General features: G+C 42.5%; 1 protein-coding gene across 1 annotated transcript in view; it reads right to left on the bottom strand.

Annotated features, from left to right (window-relative positions):
• EIF2AK4 (eukaryotic translation initiation factor 2 alpha kinase 4) overlaps positions 1-20,386 on the bottom strand; it is a 97,140-nt gene extending 76,754 nt beyond the window's left edge. The window contains exons 1-3 of the mRNA XM_046652858.1: positions 20,141-20,386; positions 5,494-5,606; positions 1,653-1,755 (exon numbers count right to left, since the gene is read on the bottom strand). Of these exons, the coding sequence (XP_046508814.1) occupies positions 1,653-1,755; positions 5,494-5,606; positions 20,141-20,284 (360 nt within the window). The 5' untranslated portion in view covers positions 20,285-20,386. The remainder of the gene's footprint in view (positions 1-1,652; positions 1,756-5,493; positions 5,607-20,140) is intronic.
• Between the last annotated feature and the right edge of the window lie 875 nt (positions 20,387-21,261).

Here is a 21,261-nt window from a genome sequence, read left to right as displayed (position 1 = left end):
GAAATAAGTCAAAGACAAAGAATGACAAATACCATATTTTCTCACTTACACGTGGGATCTAAAAAGGCTGAACTCATAAAAATAGAGACTAGAATGGTGGTTACCAGGGGCTGCGGGGTAGGAGAAAAGGGGAGATATAGGTCAAAGGGTTAAACTTCCAGCTATAACATGAATAAGTTCTGGGGATTCAATGTACAGCATAGTGATTGTAGTTAATAATATTGTACTGTGAAAAATAAATAGATAAAATAAAGCAAAAAATTTTTTTTAAAAAAATCACAAATCATGAATTCAAGAAAGCAAGAAATTCAAGGATCTTGTAGCTGAATTTTCAGTCTAACTCCACATTATTTTTCAGTTAGACGTTAGAGTCCCCTTACACTAGAAAGAACTGTGGAATAATTCCCAAGGCCTAGCTTTTTGTCCAGGCTGTTCTACAATCACCGTTTGTACCTCAACAATCACTAATGTTCATGGAAATACCAGGGGCCAGCCCCGTGGCCAAATGGTTAGGTTCGCATGCTCCACTTCAGTGACCCGGGGTTTCTCCGGTTCAGCTCCTGAGCGCAGACCTAGCACCGCTCATCAGGCCATGCTGAAGCGGCGTCCCACAGAGCAGAACTGCAGGGACCTACAACTAGAGTGTACAACTATGTCCTGGGGGGCTTTGGGGAGAAGAAAAAAAAAGACTGGCAACAGATGTTAGCTCAGGGCCAATCTTAAAAAAAAAAAAAGCAAAGTATCATCTGTTAAAAAAAAAAAACAAAAACAGAAAGGAAATACCAACTTAGAGGGGGCAAAATTTTTATAGCCAAAAAGCACCTGACGGATCACACTGTGACTCGCTCTACTATAGAATGCAAGTGAAAAACTATCCACTCTCTTCACCAGAGGTCCAAAACAGACAAGGAGCCCTAGGGCTAGTCCTTACTTAACTCTTCTCAGTTTTCACAGGATGAGTTAGTTAAGCATGAGCTGCCTAGGCAAAAACAGTGATTCGACACCAAAGTGAGAAAAAAATGGATTATACGTCAATGGAATTGGTGGGGCCTAAGGAACACACAGTAATACTCCCTGCCCAGAGAGGGAGTTCTGCCACTCAAGAGGGAACTCATGTAGACCCTGATGTCCAGAGGATTAAGAAAGAATTAGTAGTGAACTAAGCATGAATGCTCAGGTATAGATGGGACACTGAAGGAGCAGAGTATGTTGCTAATTATTGGGAAGGGAAACAATTAGTTCTTCTGGTGTGAAAAGGGGACAGGTGGCAAAGTTTGGTCAGAAATCACTTGTCTGCAAACATTTTCCAACATAAAAGTTCAAGTCACAATCCGGTCAAGACGCCAGGTCCAACATGTGCAAAAAGTATGGTCAGGTTCACAGGGACCGTTTTCAGAAAAATTCGTAAGCATCAATAGTACCATTGAAATACACTTCACAATGTGTCATTCATAAAGACTGTAAATTAAAGTAATATAAACAGCCACGTTCCCCTTTATAGATATCAATAAGAAACAAAACATTCTAGTCAAAATCGGATTTGAGGTGCAATGGAAAAGCCTTCAAGCCAAAGAAAAGGCAGGAAGGCAAACATCGGTGAACATGATGAGATCTTTACTGTCCTCTTATGATTCCAGTTTAACAAATCTTACCTCCCCACAGTGTTTTTTGGCCATTTCTTCTAGGCGGGATTTTAACAAATTAACGCTTTCATTTGACAGACCTTTGGCATTCTTTAACTCTATTTCAGGGACTCTGGAAAAGAAAAAAATAAAAAGGAATTACTCCAGAAAGAATGGTCTGTTTGCATTAATATTCGCTAAGTTCCAAGCACTGGGCCTGCAGATTCCACACAGGCCTCACTTGTGAACCTCTCTATCCCCCAGCAACACTTCCTCTCTCTCAAAAGGATTTCACCTCCACCCCAGCAACTCTGTTGACACAGTGCTTGACATGGAGTCACCTGCAGCCTGCGGGGCAGAAGACAGCTGGCCAGCTGTCAGTGTGGGCTGTGGGGTGCCCTGCTCCCTCAGGTGACCAGACTCACTCGGGCTCCACCCTGGTATCTCCCCAACTCCTGTCTCTGATTTCAGCTTTACAGTCTGAATAAAGTTTCCCACATCAACTCCTATTTATTACTTAAAAAAAAATCACTCCAGCTCTGTGTGTGACTTGTCTAATAACTTCACCATGCACTCCCTTGTACGGTCATGCTCAACCCTGGCTCGGCCCCAACATCAATCAACCCAGCTCCGACAGCTCACCCGCTGGAGTCCAAGTGCTTCGTGTTTGTCTGTGTGCTCTAGCATAAAGCAGCACGAGAATAACGAGGGAAGACACAGCCACGGTGGTTGATCTAGTATTCCCATGACACACTGTGTCTTAGTCACTGACTGTAAATGAGGTGGAAACGCTCACTGACCCGTGCACAGATCTGGTGGTGCACACTCTGCCAACTTGGCCTATTCCAAAGACACCTCACTCACACTCCTTTTCATCCCTGTACAGCCCACTCAGATGCAACACTTGCCACTCAAGGAAAGGACACAGCCGGCCCTCAGGTTTCCTTTCATTCCCAACTACTAAACACCCAATAACAATCCACTGAGATTAAATAGGCTTTATTTAGTTATAATGAAGAGAAGATGATTCTCTACTTCCTACCCAGCATTTCTGAGTAATCCATGGTATTTCACCCTAGCAAAGCCTTTACTACTCACTCACCCACGCATTCTCTCAATGCTCTGGTGTGACAGGTTGCTACAATCATTATCTACTTGAACAGACGGAAATCTGAAAGAAAGTACTGAGTCTATGGATGATCTATCCACCATATTGTGATTTATAAGAAATATATATTTGGTCTTTGCCCAGTTTCTGGCTCACAGCTCCCAAATGCCTAGGAATCTCCTAAGCGTTGAGCGATAAAGGTGTCTTTTGTTATGTTAATGAGGTGACTTCTGAAAAGCACCTAAGGATTCGGCTGGTTGCCAATGGAGGATTAGAGGGTTGGAACTTTCAGTCCTACCCGCTGACCTCCGGGGAGGGGTGAGGGGCTGGAGGTTGAATCAACCACCAATGGCCAATGATTTCATCAATCATGCCTGTGTACTGAAGCCTCCATAAAAACCCAAAAGGACAGGGTTCAGAGAGCTTCCGGGTTGGTGAACACATAGAGATTGGGGAGAATGGCGCACGCACCTATAGGGCATGGAAACTCCTTGCCCCTTCCCCATACCTTGCCCTATGCATCTCTTCCATCTGGATGTTCCCGAGTTGTATCGTTTTATAATAAACAAATAACCTAGTAAGTAAAATGTTTCTCTGAGTTCTGCGAGTTGCTCTAGCAAATTAACTGAACCTGAGGACGAGGTCCTGGGAACCTCTGATTTATAGGCAGTCGGTCAGAAGTACAGGTAACCACCTGGGCTTGCAACTAGTGTCTGAAGTGGGGTGGGGGGCCAGGGTGGTGCAGTCTTGCAGGACTGACCCTTAACCTGTTAACCTGTGGAGCCTGATGTTATCTCCAGGTACACAGTGTCAGAATAGAGTTGAACTCCTGGACACTCTGCTGGTGTCTGAGAATTGTTTGTTGGTGTGGGGACTGCCTACCCCATATTGGAAACTGGGTCTCGCAACACCCAAAAGACCATCTAACCCAGGATTCTTTTTCTCATAGTGGCATCAGGGACTATTTTGCAGAAAAGGGGAGTTTTCGTGTACCATATCATCTCAAAGGACAGGAACGTTCCCTCAAGTCAAGCCTTACATAATTGTTTTTTAAAATTTAAGCAGTCATTATATAGCAGCATTGACAGTTTGGTAAAAAATTCAATATTACAACACTAATTACATTTTTTAAAAATTTTCCAATTTTCTCTTTATGCCTTTGCCATGCAATTTATAATTTTATGTAGCTGATACAATGTTCACTTTTCAACTTTTCATAAGTATTTCCATGTTGTTTCCTAAATAATCATCCCATAATATTTTACCAAATGGACACATCAAGATTTACCCAAATAGTTCTCTAATGTAGTGGTTCTCGACCAGGGGTGACTGTGCCCCCCAAGGTACACATTTCAATGTCAAGAGGGCAAAGAAGCTCCATGCCCCTTCCTACATTCCTTGCCTATGCACTTCTTCCATTTGGCTGTTCCTGAGTTGTATCCTTTATAATAAATTGGTAATAGGAAGTCAAGCTCCCTCCTGAGTTCTGTGAGTTGTTCTAGCAAATTATCAAACCTGAAGACAGGGTCGTGGAAACCTGTGACCATACAGCCAGTCAATCAGAAATATGGGGACTTGCAACTGGCGTCTGAAGTCTTGTGGGACTTGAGTCCTTAACCCGTGGGATCTGCAATAACTACAGATAGTGTCAGAGTTGAATTTAATTGTTGGACACCCAGTTGGTGTCAGAAAAGACGCTACTTATTTGGGATCAGGAAAGATAAAACCTACAGAGGCACTGTCTTATTTTTCTTTCATAAATTTAATTACCCTTTAATCAATTCATTAATTAACTTTCTGCAAACCTACTCTATCTACTCTAGGCACAGTGTTTGGGGTAAAAGAGGGTCATTGACTATAAGGAGCTTGTCTTGACCTATCTCTGTTTTCATATCCTCCACCACCTCTCAGGATAACAAATTCCATAAATCTACCACCCACAGTGTAAGGCAGTGCTTCCTTTTATTTGTCACTTTCTTCACTGGTTCCCTGCACATAAGCTCAAACCACAAAACATCATCCAGGCCAATGTGCCATTCCAGGTGGAATGTCTCGAGAAAGATTACATGGAATATACACGATACTTTGAAAAAAGAATGCTTGAGTCCTGGTGGCTAATGCTTTTGCTTTACGAGAGGTTCTCAACTGGAGGTGGTACTGTCTTTGGGAGGAGTCTGGAAATATGTGGGGTTTCTTGGTTGTCTCACTGACCGAGAACACTCCTGGCATCAGTGGGTAGGGCCCAGGGATGCCAGATGCCATGCAGGGCACGGGACAGCCCTGCCCAGTGAAGACTCGTCAGCAGTGCCCTCGAGAAGCACGGCAACTCTAAATCCTCCTTTATTCTGCAAGTCGAAGTCCCATTAGGCCCAGAAGGCCTCTTAAGTGCTAATGCCAATTATGCTTTAAAACTAAGCACACAAGGGCTTTAATAGTCACCACACCTTCTAGATTCTTCCTCTTCCTAGTTTATTAAGAATTAAACAAACAAAAGTTACCACGTCCGAGGAAGCTAACACTAGTCCTAGAGCAAATATTAGGGTCCGCAGTGACCATTCTACAAGGAGAAGCAAACTTAACACGAGACAGGTTCCACGAAAATGTCCAGCGCTGATGGAGTTTTGATGAAATACGGGCGGTAGCGAACGAAATTTTAAATGGGATCAGGGCAGGAAGGAAAAAATACCATTAAGTTCAACCTGTTTCTATGTTGTCAAAACAGAGAAGTAAAATCACACAAAAGCTGTTTCTAAATGTACTCACACATCGGGATAGGTTGGCGGGCATTTGACCCTCAAATCCACTTTCACATACACTTCCTCACCAGCCAGGCCCTGAGGGTACAGAACCAAATTGATTTCAGGGGGCTCTTTGACCTAAAAGAGAAAAAGAAAATCTTTTTTTTCTAAAGAGCCAATCATTAATGATTAAGATAATGATCATCTTACCTCAAAAGTTCTACTCTTTAAATATTACATGTGATTAGATTCTGCATAGGTATTCGGTCATCTTCCTAAAGCATGGTTTAAAAACAAAACCTGTGCCAGAGAGAGTGCATTTTCCTCTTCAAAGTTATCTAAGGAGTGAACCAAAATGCTCCATGGAGCTTGTATTCATTCAAACGTCACTGAGCGCTGACTGTGTGAGATGATGTCCTAGAGGCGGGAGTACAGGGGAAAATTCAGACAGACCCCGACCCAACTAGCCAAGACAAACTGGAAGACGAATGAATACTTTCAAATAGTGATGAGTGCTTCCAGGAAATAAGGCAGAGGAATGGAATATGGGGGCAGGGGAGGTATTCAGACAGGAGGCTCAGGGAAGGCCTCCTGAGCAGGGGATATTTCAACGGAGATTTGAATCCTGAGATAAGAACGAGTGAAAACCTTGACAGGGAAATCTCACAGCTCTTCTAAAATGGTATGTGCTTTCCACCAACTACTTTTCACCAAATAACTAAACACTCTGTTGTTCTTTAATTTATTAAATATACACTTCTTCCAAAAAAGACTTGAGCCAGTTTATAGTATCTGTACATCATGAGAAAAGGGAGGCTGAGGGAAGAAACATTTGTTCACATGGTCCAGGCACTTTACCAACTCTGCAAGGTAGCTGCCATCTCCAGTGACAGATAAGGCAGCTCAGCCTCAGCGAGTTTAAGTTTCTTGTCCACGGATACAGGGTGACAAGGCGGGAATTCAAATCCAACTTTGACTCCTGAACCTGTGTCTTTGTCATCAGCCACTCCCTTGTTAGCACCAATCCTGAGGTGCTATGACTCAGCCTTGACCATCTTGGAACATCCAGGCAGCCAGGGCAAAAAAGAGAAATGTGATATTATTTCACATTTTCAGAAAAGAGAAAGCATAAAAATCCTTAGGGGCAAGAAAGTACTCAGCAACACTAACTTCTAACAGAAATTTATAACATGAACCTTATATATGGCACCCTGAATTATATAATAAAGTTCTCATTAACTCTGTGTGTAAAATATGTAAGCTCAGTTTTCATATGGCTTTATGATAATCCTTGATAAAAGCTGTGGTACGGCTCCAGGAAAGCGCAATTCTGTGAACGTGGTTCTGGGAAGGGTTAAACATCCCAAGATCCACAAGGCCTTTCATCCACTCATCCACTCGTCATGCCTTGTCACCCACACTGAGTGCTGACTGTTAGTACACAGAGGTGAGAAAACAGACGTGGGTCCAGTCGTCATGGAACTTCTGGTCTGGTAGAGGAAAACACACAATAAATATGTGAGTACAAGTTTAGAAAGCGCTATTGAAGAGATGGTGTGATGCACTTGAAGGGTGACAGAATAGGTCACCCCAAAATATGCCGCTTTGGCATAAGGATTATTTGGAGCTAAAGGTACTTGAAAATAGCAGGTGCTGACCTCCTCGTTTCTTCCTGAAAGCAGGAGATAAAATTCTCATGTGAAAGATGCCCTCCTATACCGGGAGGAAAGAAACATTCTTATTTCCAGAGATAGGGAGTCAAGGCCAAGAGAATTCTGTACAAACAGACCCTTTAAAATAACTCTTATCTTCCTTTAGTCTCCCCATATATTTCACAGGCATGCCTTGGAGATACTGCGGGTTCAGTTCCAGACCACCACACTAAAGCAAGTATCACAATAAGGCGAGTCACATGAATTTTTTGGTTTCCTAGTGGATATAAAAGTTATGTTTACCTACTATAGTCCATCAAGTGTGCAATAGCATTATGTCTAAAAAACAATGTAAATATCTTAATTAAAAAATACTTTATTGATGGAGCTGGCCCCGTGGCTGAGTGGTTAAGTTTCCACGCTCTGCTTCAGCGGCCCAGGGTTTTGCCAGTCCAGATCCTGCACATGGACATGGCATCGCTCATCAGGCCATGCTGACGCGGTGTCCCACATAGCACAACCAGAGGCACTCACAACTAGAATACACAACTAAGTACTGGGGGGCTTTGGGGAGAAAAAGAAGAAAAAAATTAAAAAAGAAGATTGGCAACAGTTGTTAGCTCAGGTGCCAATCTTTAAAAAAAAAAAACTTTATTGCTAAAAAATGCTAACCATCATCTGAGCCTTCAGTGACTGGTAATCTTTTTGCTGGTGGGGGTCTTGCCTTGATGTTGATGGCTGCTGACTGATCAGGGCAGTGGTTGCTGAAGGCTGGGGTGGATGTGCCAATTTCTTAAAATAAGACAACAATGAAGTTTGCCGCATCATTTGACTCTGCCTTTCACAAACAATTTCTCTGTAGCATGAGATGCTGTTTGACAGCATTTTACCCACAGAACTTCTTTCAAAATTGGAGCCCAGCCTCTCAAACCCTGCTGTTGCTTTATCAATGAGTTTATGTAATATTCTAAATCCTTTATTGTCATTTCAACAATCTTCCCAGTACCTTCACCAGGAGTAGATTCCGTCTCAAGAAACCACTCTCTTTGCTCATCCATAACAAGAAACTCGTTATCCATTAAAGTTTTATCATGAGATTGCAGCAGTTCAGTCCCATCCTCAGACTCCACTTTCAATTCTAGCTCTCTTGCTATTTCTACCACATCTGCAGTTACTTCCTCTACTGAAGTCTTGAACTCCTCAAAGTCATCCAGGAGGGCTGGAATCAACTTCTTCCAAACTGCTGTTAATGTTGATATTTTGACCTCTTCCCATGAATCATGAACGTCCTTAATGGCATCTAGAATGACGAATCCTTTCCAGAAGATTTTCAAATGACTTTGCCCAGATTGGGTTGTTTGATTTTTTTGTTGTTGAGTTGTGTGAGTTCTTTACATATTATGAAGATTAACTTTAGGGCTCTAGGATTTTTTTTTATTGTTTTTATTTTTTATTTTTTTTGCTGAGAAAGATTGGCCCTGAGCTAACATCTGTTGCTAATCTTCCTCTTTTTGCTTGAGGAAGATTGTCACTGAGCTAACATCTGTGCCAATCTTCCTCTATGTTTGGTATATGGGATGCTGCCACAGCATGGCTTGATGTGTGGTGTGTAGGTCCATGCCTGGGATCCAAACCTGTGAACTCTGGGCTGCTGAAGCGGAGTGCACGAACTTAACCACTATGCCACCGGGCAAGCCCCTATTGTTTATTTTTTAAAAGCAGCTTTATTAAGGTATGTTTTGTATACCATAAAATTCATGTGTTGTAAAAGTATAGTTTGATAATTTTTAGTAAACTTGTGCACTTGTACAACTATTGTCCCAATCCAGTTTGTTTTTTGGTTAAAATTTTTTTTTTTGAGGAAGATTAGCCCTGAGCTAACATCCACCACCAATCCTCTTTTTGCTGAGGAAGATTGGCCTAGGGCCCTAGGATTTTTGAAATGGTAAATGAACGTTGACTTCAAGTTAAAGTCATCAGCTGCATTAGCCCCTAACAGGAGAGTCAGCCTGTCCTTTGAAACTCTGAAGCCAGGCATTGACCACTCTTTAGCTATGAAATTCCTAGATGGCATCTTCTTCCAATATAAGGCTGTTCTATCTACATTGAAAATCTGTTGTTTACTGTAGCCGCTTCATTAATTATCTTAGCTACATCTTCTGGATAACTTGCTGCAGCTTCTACATTAGCACTTGCTACTTCACCTTGCATTTTTATGTTATGTACATGGTTCTTTCCTTAAACCTCACGAACTGACCTCTGCTAGCTTCAAACTTTCCTTCTGCAGCTCCTCACCTCTCTCAGCCTTCACAGAATTGAAGAGAGTTAGGGCCTTGCTCTGGATTAGGTTTTGGCTTAAGAGGATGTTGTGGCTGGTTTGATCTTCTATCCAGATCACTAAAACTTTCTGTATATCAGCAATAAGGCTGTTACACTCTTATCATTTGTGTGCTCACTAGAGTAGCACTTTCAATTTCCTTCAACAATTTTTTATTTGCATTCACAATTTGGCTAATTACTTGGTGCAAGAGGCCTAGCTTTTGGCCTATCTTGGCTTTCGGCATGCCTTCCTCACTAAGCTTAATCATTTCTAGTTTTTTTTTTTTTTTTTTGAGGAAGATAAGCCCTGAGCTAACATCTGCTGCCAATCCTCCTCTTTTTGCTGAGGAAGACTGGCCCTGAGCTAACATCTGTGCCCATCTTCCTCTACTTTATACATGGGACACCTACTACAGCATGGCTTGCCAAGCGGTGCCACGTACGCACCCGGGATCTGAACCAGTGAGCCCCGGGCCACCGAAGCAGAATGTGTGAACTTAACCACTGTGCCACCGGGCCGGCCCCCATTTCTAGCTTTTGATGTAAAGTGAGGATGTGCGACTCTTCCTTTCACTTGAACACTTAGAGGCCATTGTAGGGTTATTAATTGGCCTAATTTCAATATTGTTGTATCTCAGGGAATAGGGAGGCCTGAGGAGAGGGACAGAGACGGGGGAACGGCCAGTCTGTGGAGCAGTCAGAACACACACATATATTGATTAAGTCCGCTGCCTTTTACGGATGCGGTTCATGACATCCCTAAACAATTACAATAGTAACATCAAAGGTCACTGATCACAGATCACCATAAAAAGCATAATCATAATGAAAAAGTTTGAAATACTGCAAGAAATTACCAAAATGTGACACAGGGACATGAAGTGAGCAAATGTTGTTGGAAAAATGGTGCTGACAGACATGCTCAATGCAGGGCTGCCACAAATCTTCAATTTGTAAAAAAAAAAAAAAAATCTGCAAAGCACAATAAAGCAATGCACAATAAAACGGGGTATGCCTGTAGTAGCTTTTCCACAACTACCTCTGTTTGTTCAACCTACTATGTAAACACTTAGGCCTAGCCACTTCTTTGCGTCTCATTTTCCTACAGGGCTTCCTACGGACATGTAAAAATCTGTATGTTTTTCTCCTGTTAATCTGTCTTACATCAATTTAATTCTCAGACCCAAGCAAAGACCCTCCAAGGACAGAGGTAAAGTTCTGCCACCCTTCCACTCGACTTACAGAATGACGGCAGCGGGTGTGAGAGAACACACTCAGATGCGGTCATCAGGGAACACCTACCTGAGGAGGTTGCGCTTAAAGTGAGACAAGCCAGAGACTGGGCACTCCAGACAAAAGAAGAGCATGTAAAGAGACTCCAGGTGAGTAAGAGGTTGGTGTAGTCCAAAAAGCGAAAGGACGGCCAGTGTGTCTGGACCACAGGAGGGAAGGGGGAGACCAGGCGGAGCAGGTGTGGTGGGGAGTGGCCAGATCCCACAGGGCCTGTCAGCCAGGTAAAATATTTGCCAGGCTTCCAAGATGGGAATGATATGATCTAACATATATTTTAAAAGATTACTTTGGCTGCTGAGTACAGAATGAATGCGCAAGATTAAGAGCAGAAGTCAAAAGCTATTATAACAATTCAGCCTGTGTTGGTGGCAAACGAGAGAGAAGAAGCCTGATTTAAGATAAAGCTGACAGAGTGGGCATCAAGGGAGGAAAACAGAAGGAAAGTGTCTTGTCACAGATGCTCCTTGAGGTTGAGTAGGATGAGGACAGAGAGCATCCATTGCTGGGTTAACACGGGGACTGCAGGTGACCCTGCCAAGGGCAGGTTCCAGGGGACCAAAGGCAGACTCCAGTGTGATGAGAAGTGAAGGCTGGGTGAAGAAGAGGACACAGCAAGTCTAGACAACTCCATCAAGGAGGTTTGGGTTTGGGCATCGAGGGGGACAGAGAATGCAGCCATAGACAGAGGAGGATGTGAAATCAAGGGAAGAATTTCTTTTCTTCTCTTTTAAAGATGGGAGATACTATAGCAAGTGAGGATGTTGCTGGGAATGTTATGGAACAGCGGGAAAGAGACAAAATCAGCATCTGAAGTAGCAATACCCTTCAGAGGGCAGAAGGTGATGGATCCTGAGCACACAGAGACAGACTGGACTCTGACAGCAGGAGCTCTTCTTCTAGAATAACAGGAGAACATGAGAAATAAAAGCAGGGAGAAGTGGGCTTCTTCGGAGGATCCTCAAAGGGGATCACCCTCAAAAGGTGAGTCCGAAGTAACAAGGCTCCTGGCCTCCTGGTGCTTAGCCAACAGGTTGATTGGTTGGTTCCCCTTCAATCAGGGCAGACCAACTATTATCTGCTTTACGTAATAGACAGAATTTAGCAGAGGAAGGACTGAGCTACCATGGGCAACTAAAATACCTAGTTGCTAAGAAGGAAAGGAAAGACTACTGCCATGTCTCCTTAAATAGCTTCACTTTTGGAAAAACTTTTTATTATGGGAATTTTCAAACAAAAGCTCATAATGATATAATGAACTGTACCTGCCATACAGTTTCAACAATTACCAATTCATGGCCAATCTTGTGTATCTGTTTGTTGCCCCTACCCCTAACCACCACCTTGGATTATTCTGAAGCTTGATTCCTATCAACCAGTTTTGGCTGTGTTACTGTTATTTATTTTCTAACAACAACCCAGTGAAGTAGAGAGGTTATATATATCCATTTTAGAGATGTAAAAACTGAGAGAAAGGCCAGTTAGACAGATAAACAAAATTTACCAGTGTGTTCTCTACCAGATCAAATCTTCACAGGCTTTCTCATTCTCATAGGCCACAAATTTTGGAGAGACATTATGATCAGCAACTTATAATTTTGTCAAGAAAATACTTTTTTGCTTCCTCTTTACTGTTTATATCACTTTAGAAAATACCAAGTATTTTAGTACCAAAACTAGGAGGAAGTACAAAAATAGAGCTCAGACTTATCCTAAGAAGGATCGATTTATCTTACACTAATATATCTTCACTTGTGCGTTATTCTGCCTTTCATTTTCTCATTTGGCTGTTGACCAGTGAAAACTTATTTCAGAACAACACATGAGAATACTGCTCTAAATCCATACTGACTGATAGCTTATACGAAGCAAAAGAAATAAGAAGGTAAGAAAATAGGGAGAGATGCCATATACATAGTCTTCTTAAGGTAAAATATTCAAGACCCAACAAGTCCAACGTGAAAGAGGTAAGTCAGGATGTTGAGACGCAAACACATCACCGAGGAGTAATGGCAGGTCTTCTGTTTTTTAAGCAACAAAACTGGAGTAGCACTCTATAGTTGGAAGGAGCAAGAATCATGTAAACATAAGAAGGAGAACTATAATTATCGGCAAGCTGTATAAGAAGAAGCTAAAATGCAAACCAAAGGATGGGTCTTTCTTGGGCCCAGTATGGAAATAAACTTGCAAGATACAGACAACAAGTACCACAGGAAGTGAGTTATCTCTGCGTGTGTGAGATAACACATCTGGTTTAACATTCGCTTTTGTCTTTATGTAGGCAGTGAAGAGGATATCTGAGCGTAACTAATCTTGGGATATGGTACAGGGAGGCCTTCACTTCATGCCCAGAGTCACTGGAACAGGAAGTAAGCTTCAGAAAACAGAGGCTGATGGGGAACTTCACATTTTGAAGATATTCCTTACTAAAGGGAGTGCTTAATAAAGCACAGTGAATCCAGTTAAGGACTGCTGGCAAGCCTCAGGGAGGGAGGCCACCAGCAGGGGGACTGTAGAACACCGGTAGGGAGAACACTGGGATCCTGCAAACCACTCCTGGGCTGGACCAGCCATATAACACCATGCAGGTCTAGCGTTCTAGTTACTTCCACAGCACAGCAACACTAGCAGGACAGCAGTGGTAATGGTGGCAAGCCCACATAATGCAAAACAACTTTTAGGAAAGAGGAAAGAGTTTTGATGCAAAGTGAAGAGACTTCTGGATGCATAAAGATTTCCGCTTTAAGAGGCACATGAATCCAGTGATCGTGGCTTGGATGAAGCAACAGAGCCAAGGCCACTGAGGAATGATATACAACTGGATGAAAACCTAACAACTTGTCTGGATCTGAGTACCAAGTGAAGCCAACCCAAAGAGCAGGACACTGAACCTACCAGATAACTGGCTACTTTTAAGGCCTTTATCTTTGGCCTTAATTGGACTGAAGTGATATGCCTCTCCAAAGGGCATAGACTTCTGGGTATTTCTCAGTAGAGACTATTAATTGTTCCCTAATATCCATTCTCCCCTTATTTCTTAGCAATAGAATCCCTGATTTTTTAGCCGGATACATTTCCCAGACTCCTTTGCAGCTAAGTGTGGCCACTGGGTTAATTTCTGGCCAATAAAATGAAAGAACTAATACACGCAACTTCTTCATGCCCTTCTCCTTCCAGCTGGCTGGAATGCAGACGTGATGGATGGAGTTCAGACAGGCATTTTGGACCATGAAGGGCACATTAAGAATGGTGGAACAGCAATTTAGAAAAAGTCCTAGGCTACAGACTTGTATATGCAAAAAAATAAGCCTTGTTGTTATAGTAAGTTTTCTGTCATATATAGCTAAACGTAACCCTAACCAATAAAGGCTCACTGGAAAAAACAAAAGACAGACAGGGAACAGTGCTTTTAGAGATAAGTGCAGAATATCCGCCAGGCTTTTCTCAAGCAAACTGAGGCTCTCCAACATGTGAAGAGGCTTTTATGCAAGGCATGTTTAAAGTACCAAGCATTAGCTCATGCGAGGGCATTCAAGGACTCCTAGAGCTGAACGGGCCTTGATTAAAAACGGTTTAACCACCAAGACGTACTGAAGAATGGGGTGGGTAGAGCCTCCCTCGTACATTTAGAAGATAAATGGGCATCAGAATTCAGTGTTGATAAAATCTTTGACTTAACCTGCACAAGGAAATAATGAATTCCTGGAATACTGCAGGGAAATACACACAAAGTAAGGGGTACCCCAAAATTTTTGAGCACCAAAGGAGGGGAAAACACAATGCAGAAGGTATCAGCTACAAAATATACAAAATCCTACATGAGAAAACAAATTCTGTTTTGAAGACTGAAAATGCAAGTGACATGAAAGCAGCATAACACAGAGAGAAGGCCATGCGTGGCTACAATAAGACATGCTAAAGAGATGTTAAATTTGCTTCTTAATGGGATCATGAAGCTTGGACACTCTCCTGAACTGTTATAAAATAGCCACACAAATTCTCAAGCAGATCAAAAGCAAAGGATGTAAACTCAGGCCTAAAACATGAGAGGTAATGCTCATTTGGAACTCATCCAAAAAAAAAAATTATCTCTTCAAGGAACAAAAGCCAAAGATCTTAAAATACCCCAAAGGATTAGGAACAGCGACTTCGGGGACCCTCTTCTCAGCGCAATGCACACCTCCTGGAGGAGGCCTCAGCCAACGCTGTCAGAAAGCCCTGCCGTTCAGTCTGAAGGTGCTATTCTCAGGTACTTCCTAACACTCAGGCCCAACAAAATACACTGGTTTAAGAATGTGTCTATTTCTGTTAAACGTGCAAGAGTGAAAGATGAGACTATTAAAAACTGAGAATTGTATCGGTCATTTCACACAGCTGCAAGTCTTTTGGTTCCAAGGCTGAATGAAGCAGGATGGTTAATGGCAGCCTGTGACTAAATGTCAGCGGTTTACAAGATAAGCAGCAGAGTGATGATGAGGTCTGGGAAATTAATCTAAAACACTAACGCAATTTTCCGTTGCACAACAATGTAAATATACGTAACACTACTGCATTGTACTCTTAAAAATGGTTAAGATGGTAAATTTTATGTTATGTGTTTTTTTTACCACAATTATACTTTTTTAAAAAGTTACAGAGTTCAAACCATTTCAGGTGATTCTGCTAATCATCCCCTCCTTAAACTTTGCTGGGGAGACTTGGCTCAACCATGGCCTCTCAGTTTCTCACTTGCTGCAGACTGAATATTCTCTGAGTGGGGAAGAAACTAGTCTGCGTGAAAATATAACAAATCTAGAAACACAGTAACATGTGCAAGCTAGATAATCTGGGCAAGTCTTCGGTTTGAAATCTGTGAAGAAGTCAAAAACAAAAATGATAACAGTAAAAGTTCATAAAATGGAAATTAGATCATATTTCTTAATATGTATATTTTTTAATTTATTTAAATAAAAAAGAAAACCCCAAGATGCTCGCCCGACCCCAAGCCCACTCCAGCAACCACCAATCTGTTTCATGGATCTATAAGCTTGGTTTAAAAAATTTTTTTAGATTCTACATGTAAGAGAAATCACAGGGTATTTGTATTTCTATTATTTTATGTTAAACTCCTTATGTTAATGCCTTTTATGATTTTCCCCCATAATTCCTTTCCTAAAAATGAATACTTTCTTGTAAAAATCACCTAGTTCATTCATGTTCTGTTCTCAAGTATGTGCCTATTTGTCAAGCTGGTGAGAATTTTTAAACAATGTTAGATTCCTTAAAATTTGATAACCTACAGACATTTCTCCAAAGAAGATATACGGATGGCCAATAGACACATGAAAAGATGCTCATCATCACTAATCATTAGGGAAATGCAAATCAAAACTACACTAAGATATCACCTTACACCTGTTAGAATGGCAAAAATATCCAAAACCAAGAGTGACAAATGTTGGAGAGGCTGTGGTGAAAAGGGAACCCTCATACACTGTTGGTGGGAATGCAAACTGGTGCAGCCACTATGGAAAACAGTATGGAGATTCCTCAAAAAGTTAAGAATAGAAATACCTTATGACCCAACCATCCTACTACTGGGTATCTATCCTAAGAACCTGAAATCAGCAATTCCAAAAGTTCCATGCATCCCTATGTTCATCGCAGCATTATTCACAATAGCCAAGACATGGAAGCAACCTAAGTGCCCAGCAACTGATGATTGGATAAAGAAGATGTGGTATATATACACAATGGAATACTACTCAGCCATAAAAAAGGACAAAGTCGTCCCATTCACAACAACATGGATAGACCCTGAGGGTATTATGTTGAGTGAAATAAGCCAGACAGAGAAGACAAACTCTGTATGACTCCACTCATAGGTGGTAGTTAACATACGGACAAAGAGAACTGATCGGTGGTTGCCAGGTGAAAGGGGGGTGGGGGGAGGGCACTAGGGGTGAAGTGGTGTACCTACAATAAGACTAAAAATGATGTACAACTGTAATTTCACAAGGATGTTAACTTCATAACCTTAATAAAAAAAAAATTTGATAACCTACAGCTCCATTTTGTGTGTGTGTGTGTGTGAGGCAGATTGTCACTGAGCTAACACCTGTGCCAATCCTCCTCTATTTTATGTGGGAGGCTGCCACAGCATGGCCTAATGAGTGGGGCTAAGTCTGTGCCCAGGATCTGAACCTATGAACCCCAGGACGCCAAAGTGGAGCCCATGAACTTAACCACTACACCACCAGGCCAGCCCCCCTACAGCTTCATTTTAAACAAATATTAAAATATTCAGAATCTGAATTCTCCCCAAGTTAAACACATATAATGTTATTCCAGTAAAAATGTCAACATAACTTTTTGAACCTGGCAAGTTGATTCTAAAGTTCATAGGGAAAAACTAAAGTAAAATTAGTCAGGAAAACCCTGTAAAGTAAATGGTGACCACACTAGATACTAAGGCTTGTTATAAATCTATAGTAATTACAGCAATGTGGTAATAGTGCTTAAACAGATCAATGGGGTAGAATAGAGAGTCCACAATAGACCTAAATACACTCGGGAATTATTTAATTCAATAAAAACTTTTGAGAGCTTTTTACCAGGCACTGGGCACGTAGGTGTGAACAAACACATGGACCCTGTCCTTAGGAAGCCAGCACAGCCTCATATAATGCAGAGGCGGCATTTCAAAATAGCAATGGAAAAGACTGAAAAAATTCATCTGTGTTAGTCTAACTGGCTAGTTGGGGTGGGAAAGGGCGGCCTAGATTTTTACTTAGATGGAGCTAAGAACTTAAAAAAAACCTATTTCTATTTTTTTTGATTAGAGTTTAAAAACAAAGTCATGAAAGATTTAAAAGAAAACCTCAGAGAATTCATTTTTTGGTACCACTGGAGTAGGGAGGTCTTTACTAAAAAAAAAACACCCACAGGGATCATAAAACAAAAAAATAAGGTCAACATGACTACATTAAAGTTTTTTTAAATTGCATAAATTACAGAAATATCAAAAATGCACATGGTTAATTAGGGAAAAATATTTACAGTGCATGACCCAATATGCTAATTTTCTTAACATATAAATAGCCGTGACAAACAAATAAAATAGACAGTACAGTAGAAAAAATGAACCAAAGAACATGAACAGTTCACAGAAAAAGAAAAATTCATGGCTTACAAACAAAAGTGGTCTACAGAATTTATAACCAAAGAAATAAAAATGTTTCCTCTACTGGCAATGATGAAAAAGTCTGACATCTACAATGCTGGCGAAGTTGTAGGAAAACAAGGACTCTCATACACAGCTGGGGGACCCAGAGACAGAAGCACGCTTCTGGGAGGGAAGTCTGCGATAGCTGTTGAATTATAAACGAGCAGATCCTTGGCTGACACGGAAAATTAGCCAAAATAATTAAGTTAATAATAAATGCATAACTCTAGAGTAAATTATATTTTAAACTAGTGGCATCCAAGCTTTTTTGGTATGTAAAATAATTTGTAGCATTCACTCCCAAAATGTTCTGTTATACATAAATGATATACATATGCTACTAAACTAAAATCTACATTATAACACATCCCCCAAAAAGAAGTTTAAAAAACTTCAGAAGTTTAAAAAAACCTGAAGTTTATTTAGGTCAATAAATTCTGACCCGAATTTATTGGCAGCAAATTTGGCCTGAACTGACACGAGGCTATTAATAGTCTATTTAGCTGGTCAGTGTGAATTTCATGGTTGTGTCTGATTTTGGATGCTGCCCCTAGTCCCCACTCTGGAGGTGTCAGGTAAAGTATGGAATATACACACAGGAATGTGAACACAAACACTTCTGAATTTGGAAATCCATCAGGCCTCAAGGGTTTTGCATAAACAATTATGCGCCTTTCCCTGAAGACTGGCAAATAGCAGGCAATAATAAATACTTGTTGAATGACTACACTCTGATTCATCCTTACGACCATCAATTATTTGCCTGTGGGGCCAAGGAAAGTGTCAGGCTATGTGACTGCGCACCCCGGACCACAGACAGCTATTTCAAGTCTTCTGCCTCAATTTGTAGTTTTTGTTTAGTCTTCTACCTTGTTATAAAGGTTGCTAGCTGTTAATTCTGGGAGTATCAGTATCCCCACCTGCAGCAGCTCCTTTTTCCTTTCTGTTTTTCTGCAGCCTTAGGACTAGATAATTAAGCATGTATAAAGTAAATAAAGTGGCTCTGCATGAAGTCCTAGGGGCTTTGCACTGAGTCTGGGTGTACACCCTATGACACCCATTTTGGCTGCTTAATGGGCCTACTTCCTGATTCTAAATGTTTGGTAACAGAGAAGTTATCAGATCACCAGAAAGTTATGTTTTTATTTTATTATTCCCAGTCTAAGGGGAATATTTACATTTTCACTATTTCAGGTTAAAAATAACTACTGAAGTTAAGCACTAGAAAAGTAAGCTCCCTGAGGGCAGGAGGTTTAAAGGTCTGTTTTGTCCGGGGCTCTATTCCAGAATAATAAATATCTATCGCAGGAAGCAGCACTTTGGATTCGAGAAGAATGTTTTGCCCTGACAGCTCCAGAAGAGCCTATCTGTTGAGGAAATCCTGGATGTGTCGACGAAGAAGTAGTTGTGAAATGCCAGAATTAAAGACAGAGAAGGAAGGTATTACTTTTTAAAGGGTAATATTCAGAGACATAATAATTCGGTAGATAACTTTTCAAGAAGGGAGGAAAGATTCAGTCTCAGGAGCTTATAATGTGCCTTAACTTACTTCCAGACAAAAAGGAAAATATTTTAAACCAAATGCCTTTTAGGAAGGCCTAGACTCAGCACCCTCTCCATTACAGCTAAGATGGATGTCTTCCATACTCTCTACTAAGTGCCTTGGAGGAAGGTACAGAAGGAAAGTTCCTCTACACTGCAGAACACAGCGAAGATGCTGGGGAGTACGTGGTTTATAGTTTTGAACACACGGGAGGTACAGACTGAAGAGAACTCTGATTGAGGGCATCAGTAAGGTCTGTGCAAGCGCCCAAAGGCGTTGCCAGAACGAAGCTGCCAATGGATTTTTATGAATGCGCTGTTGTATCAAACTCAAGGGCTTTCAGAGAGAAAAAAAAAAGGTCGAGATTGGAAGGAGGCAGGGATGTTATGGGCGTCACTGGAAATGAGAAGCAGTGCCAGGTAAGAGAGAGGAGCCGACCTGGAGAAAAGGCTGTTAGAGAATTCGGCCCAGGTGGGGGTTCTGCGGCTGCAAGGACAAAAAGTAAGCGTGGGTGGAACTGGGGGGTAGGAAAGGACTGCAGAATCCAAAAGGGGGTCGGCGGCTCGGCTCCGGCAGGGCCGGGCAGGGCCTGGCCGCGGGAGGTAGCACCGAGGGAGGCTGGGCCTCCGCACGCCAGCCCCGACCGGACGAGCCACGTTCATACCAGTCCGCACGCGTCCGGCCGCAGGTCCTGGAAGTCGGCGCCGTAGATGGCCTCCAGGGCCTGCAGCTCGTGATCCTGTCGCTGCGGGTAGCTCTCTGGCGGCTCGTCCCGGCCGCGCCCGGGGGCACCACGACCCCCAGCCATGACAACGCGGTGGCCGAAGCAGGGCGGCCTTGCCCTGGCAGCGGTGGGCCCCCGGCGGGCTCCGAGGCTGGGCTCCGCGCTGGGCGCGGGCCTGTAGGCGGGGCTCCACACCGGGGACGGGTCTGTGAGCGGAGCTCCTCGTCCGGGGCGGGCTCGTGGGCGGAGCTCCCCGTCGGGGGCGGGCTCGTAGGCGGAGCTCCCCGTCGGGGGCGGGTCTATGGGCGGAGCTCCTCGTCGGGGGCGGGTCTATGGGCGGAGCTCCTCGTCCGGGGCGGGCTCGTGGGCGGGGCGCCGCGTCTGGAGTCCGCTCTGGTGGCGCGAGGAGCCGGTGCTGAGGCGGGAGGTCGGCGATTGGCTTTGCCCACGTCATGCCAGAGAATCAGAGCAAAGGAATCTGCAGGGAAGTGAGAGATCAAATCAATCAGAAGAGAATTATAACGCCAAATGGTATCGTTTTCACGAAATGTGTCTAACAGAAATGTCTGCTGGAGCTCCTTCACCCTGGCATGGGTAGTGAGAAGAAACTCTTAAGTGCAGACTTAGATGGGTTTTCAAGTCACTGACCGCCTCACCTTGAACCTTCCTACAAGACCTAGGAGTAAAAATCGTGACCACTACTCCTTTTTATCCCGGTTTTGTACCCCCAAACTCATCCCTTAACCAGAGATTCACCATCCCATGGATGTTGTCTGTCTCTACGTTCCTGCCTTTAGGAATCTCCGTGTACCACCTTGCAATTTCAACTGAAAAATGTCCTTCCAATCAGGCATCTTTATGAACTACAGTCCCATGAAGAGAATTATGTTCCATGCCTAGGTTACTTAATGTGAATTTAGGGAGTCTTTCTGTTACATCCTGCCTCCAATCATTTTTTTCAAGTTTGTAAAATAGCCTATATACCCAGACATTGTCATTGCACTTCATCTTCACTTGTCTACTAATGCTGCATGTAGATTTAGAATAATCATATTACCTCA

Source organism: Equus quagga, chromosome 2 (assembly GCF_021613505.1).
Source record: "Equus quagga isolate Etosha38 chromosome 2, UCLA_HA_Equagga_1.0, whole genome shotgun sequence".
NCBI lineage: Eukaryota > Metazoa > Chordata > Mammalia > Perissodactyla > Equidae > Equus > Equus quagga.
The sequence above is the reverse complement of the archived record's forward strand: the minus strand, read 5'-3'. Positions and strand labels throughout refer to the sequence as shown.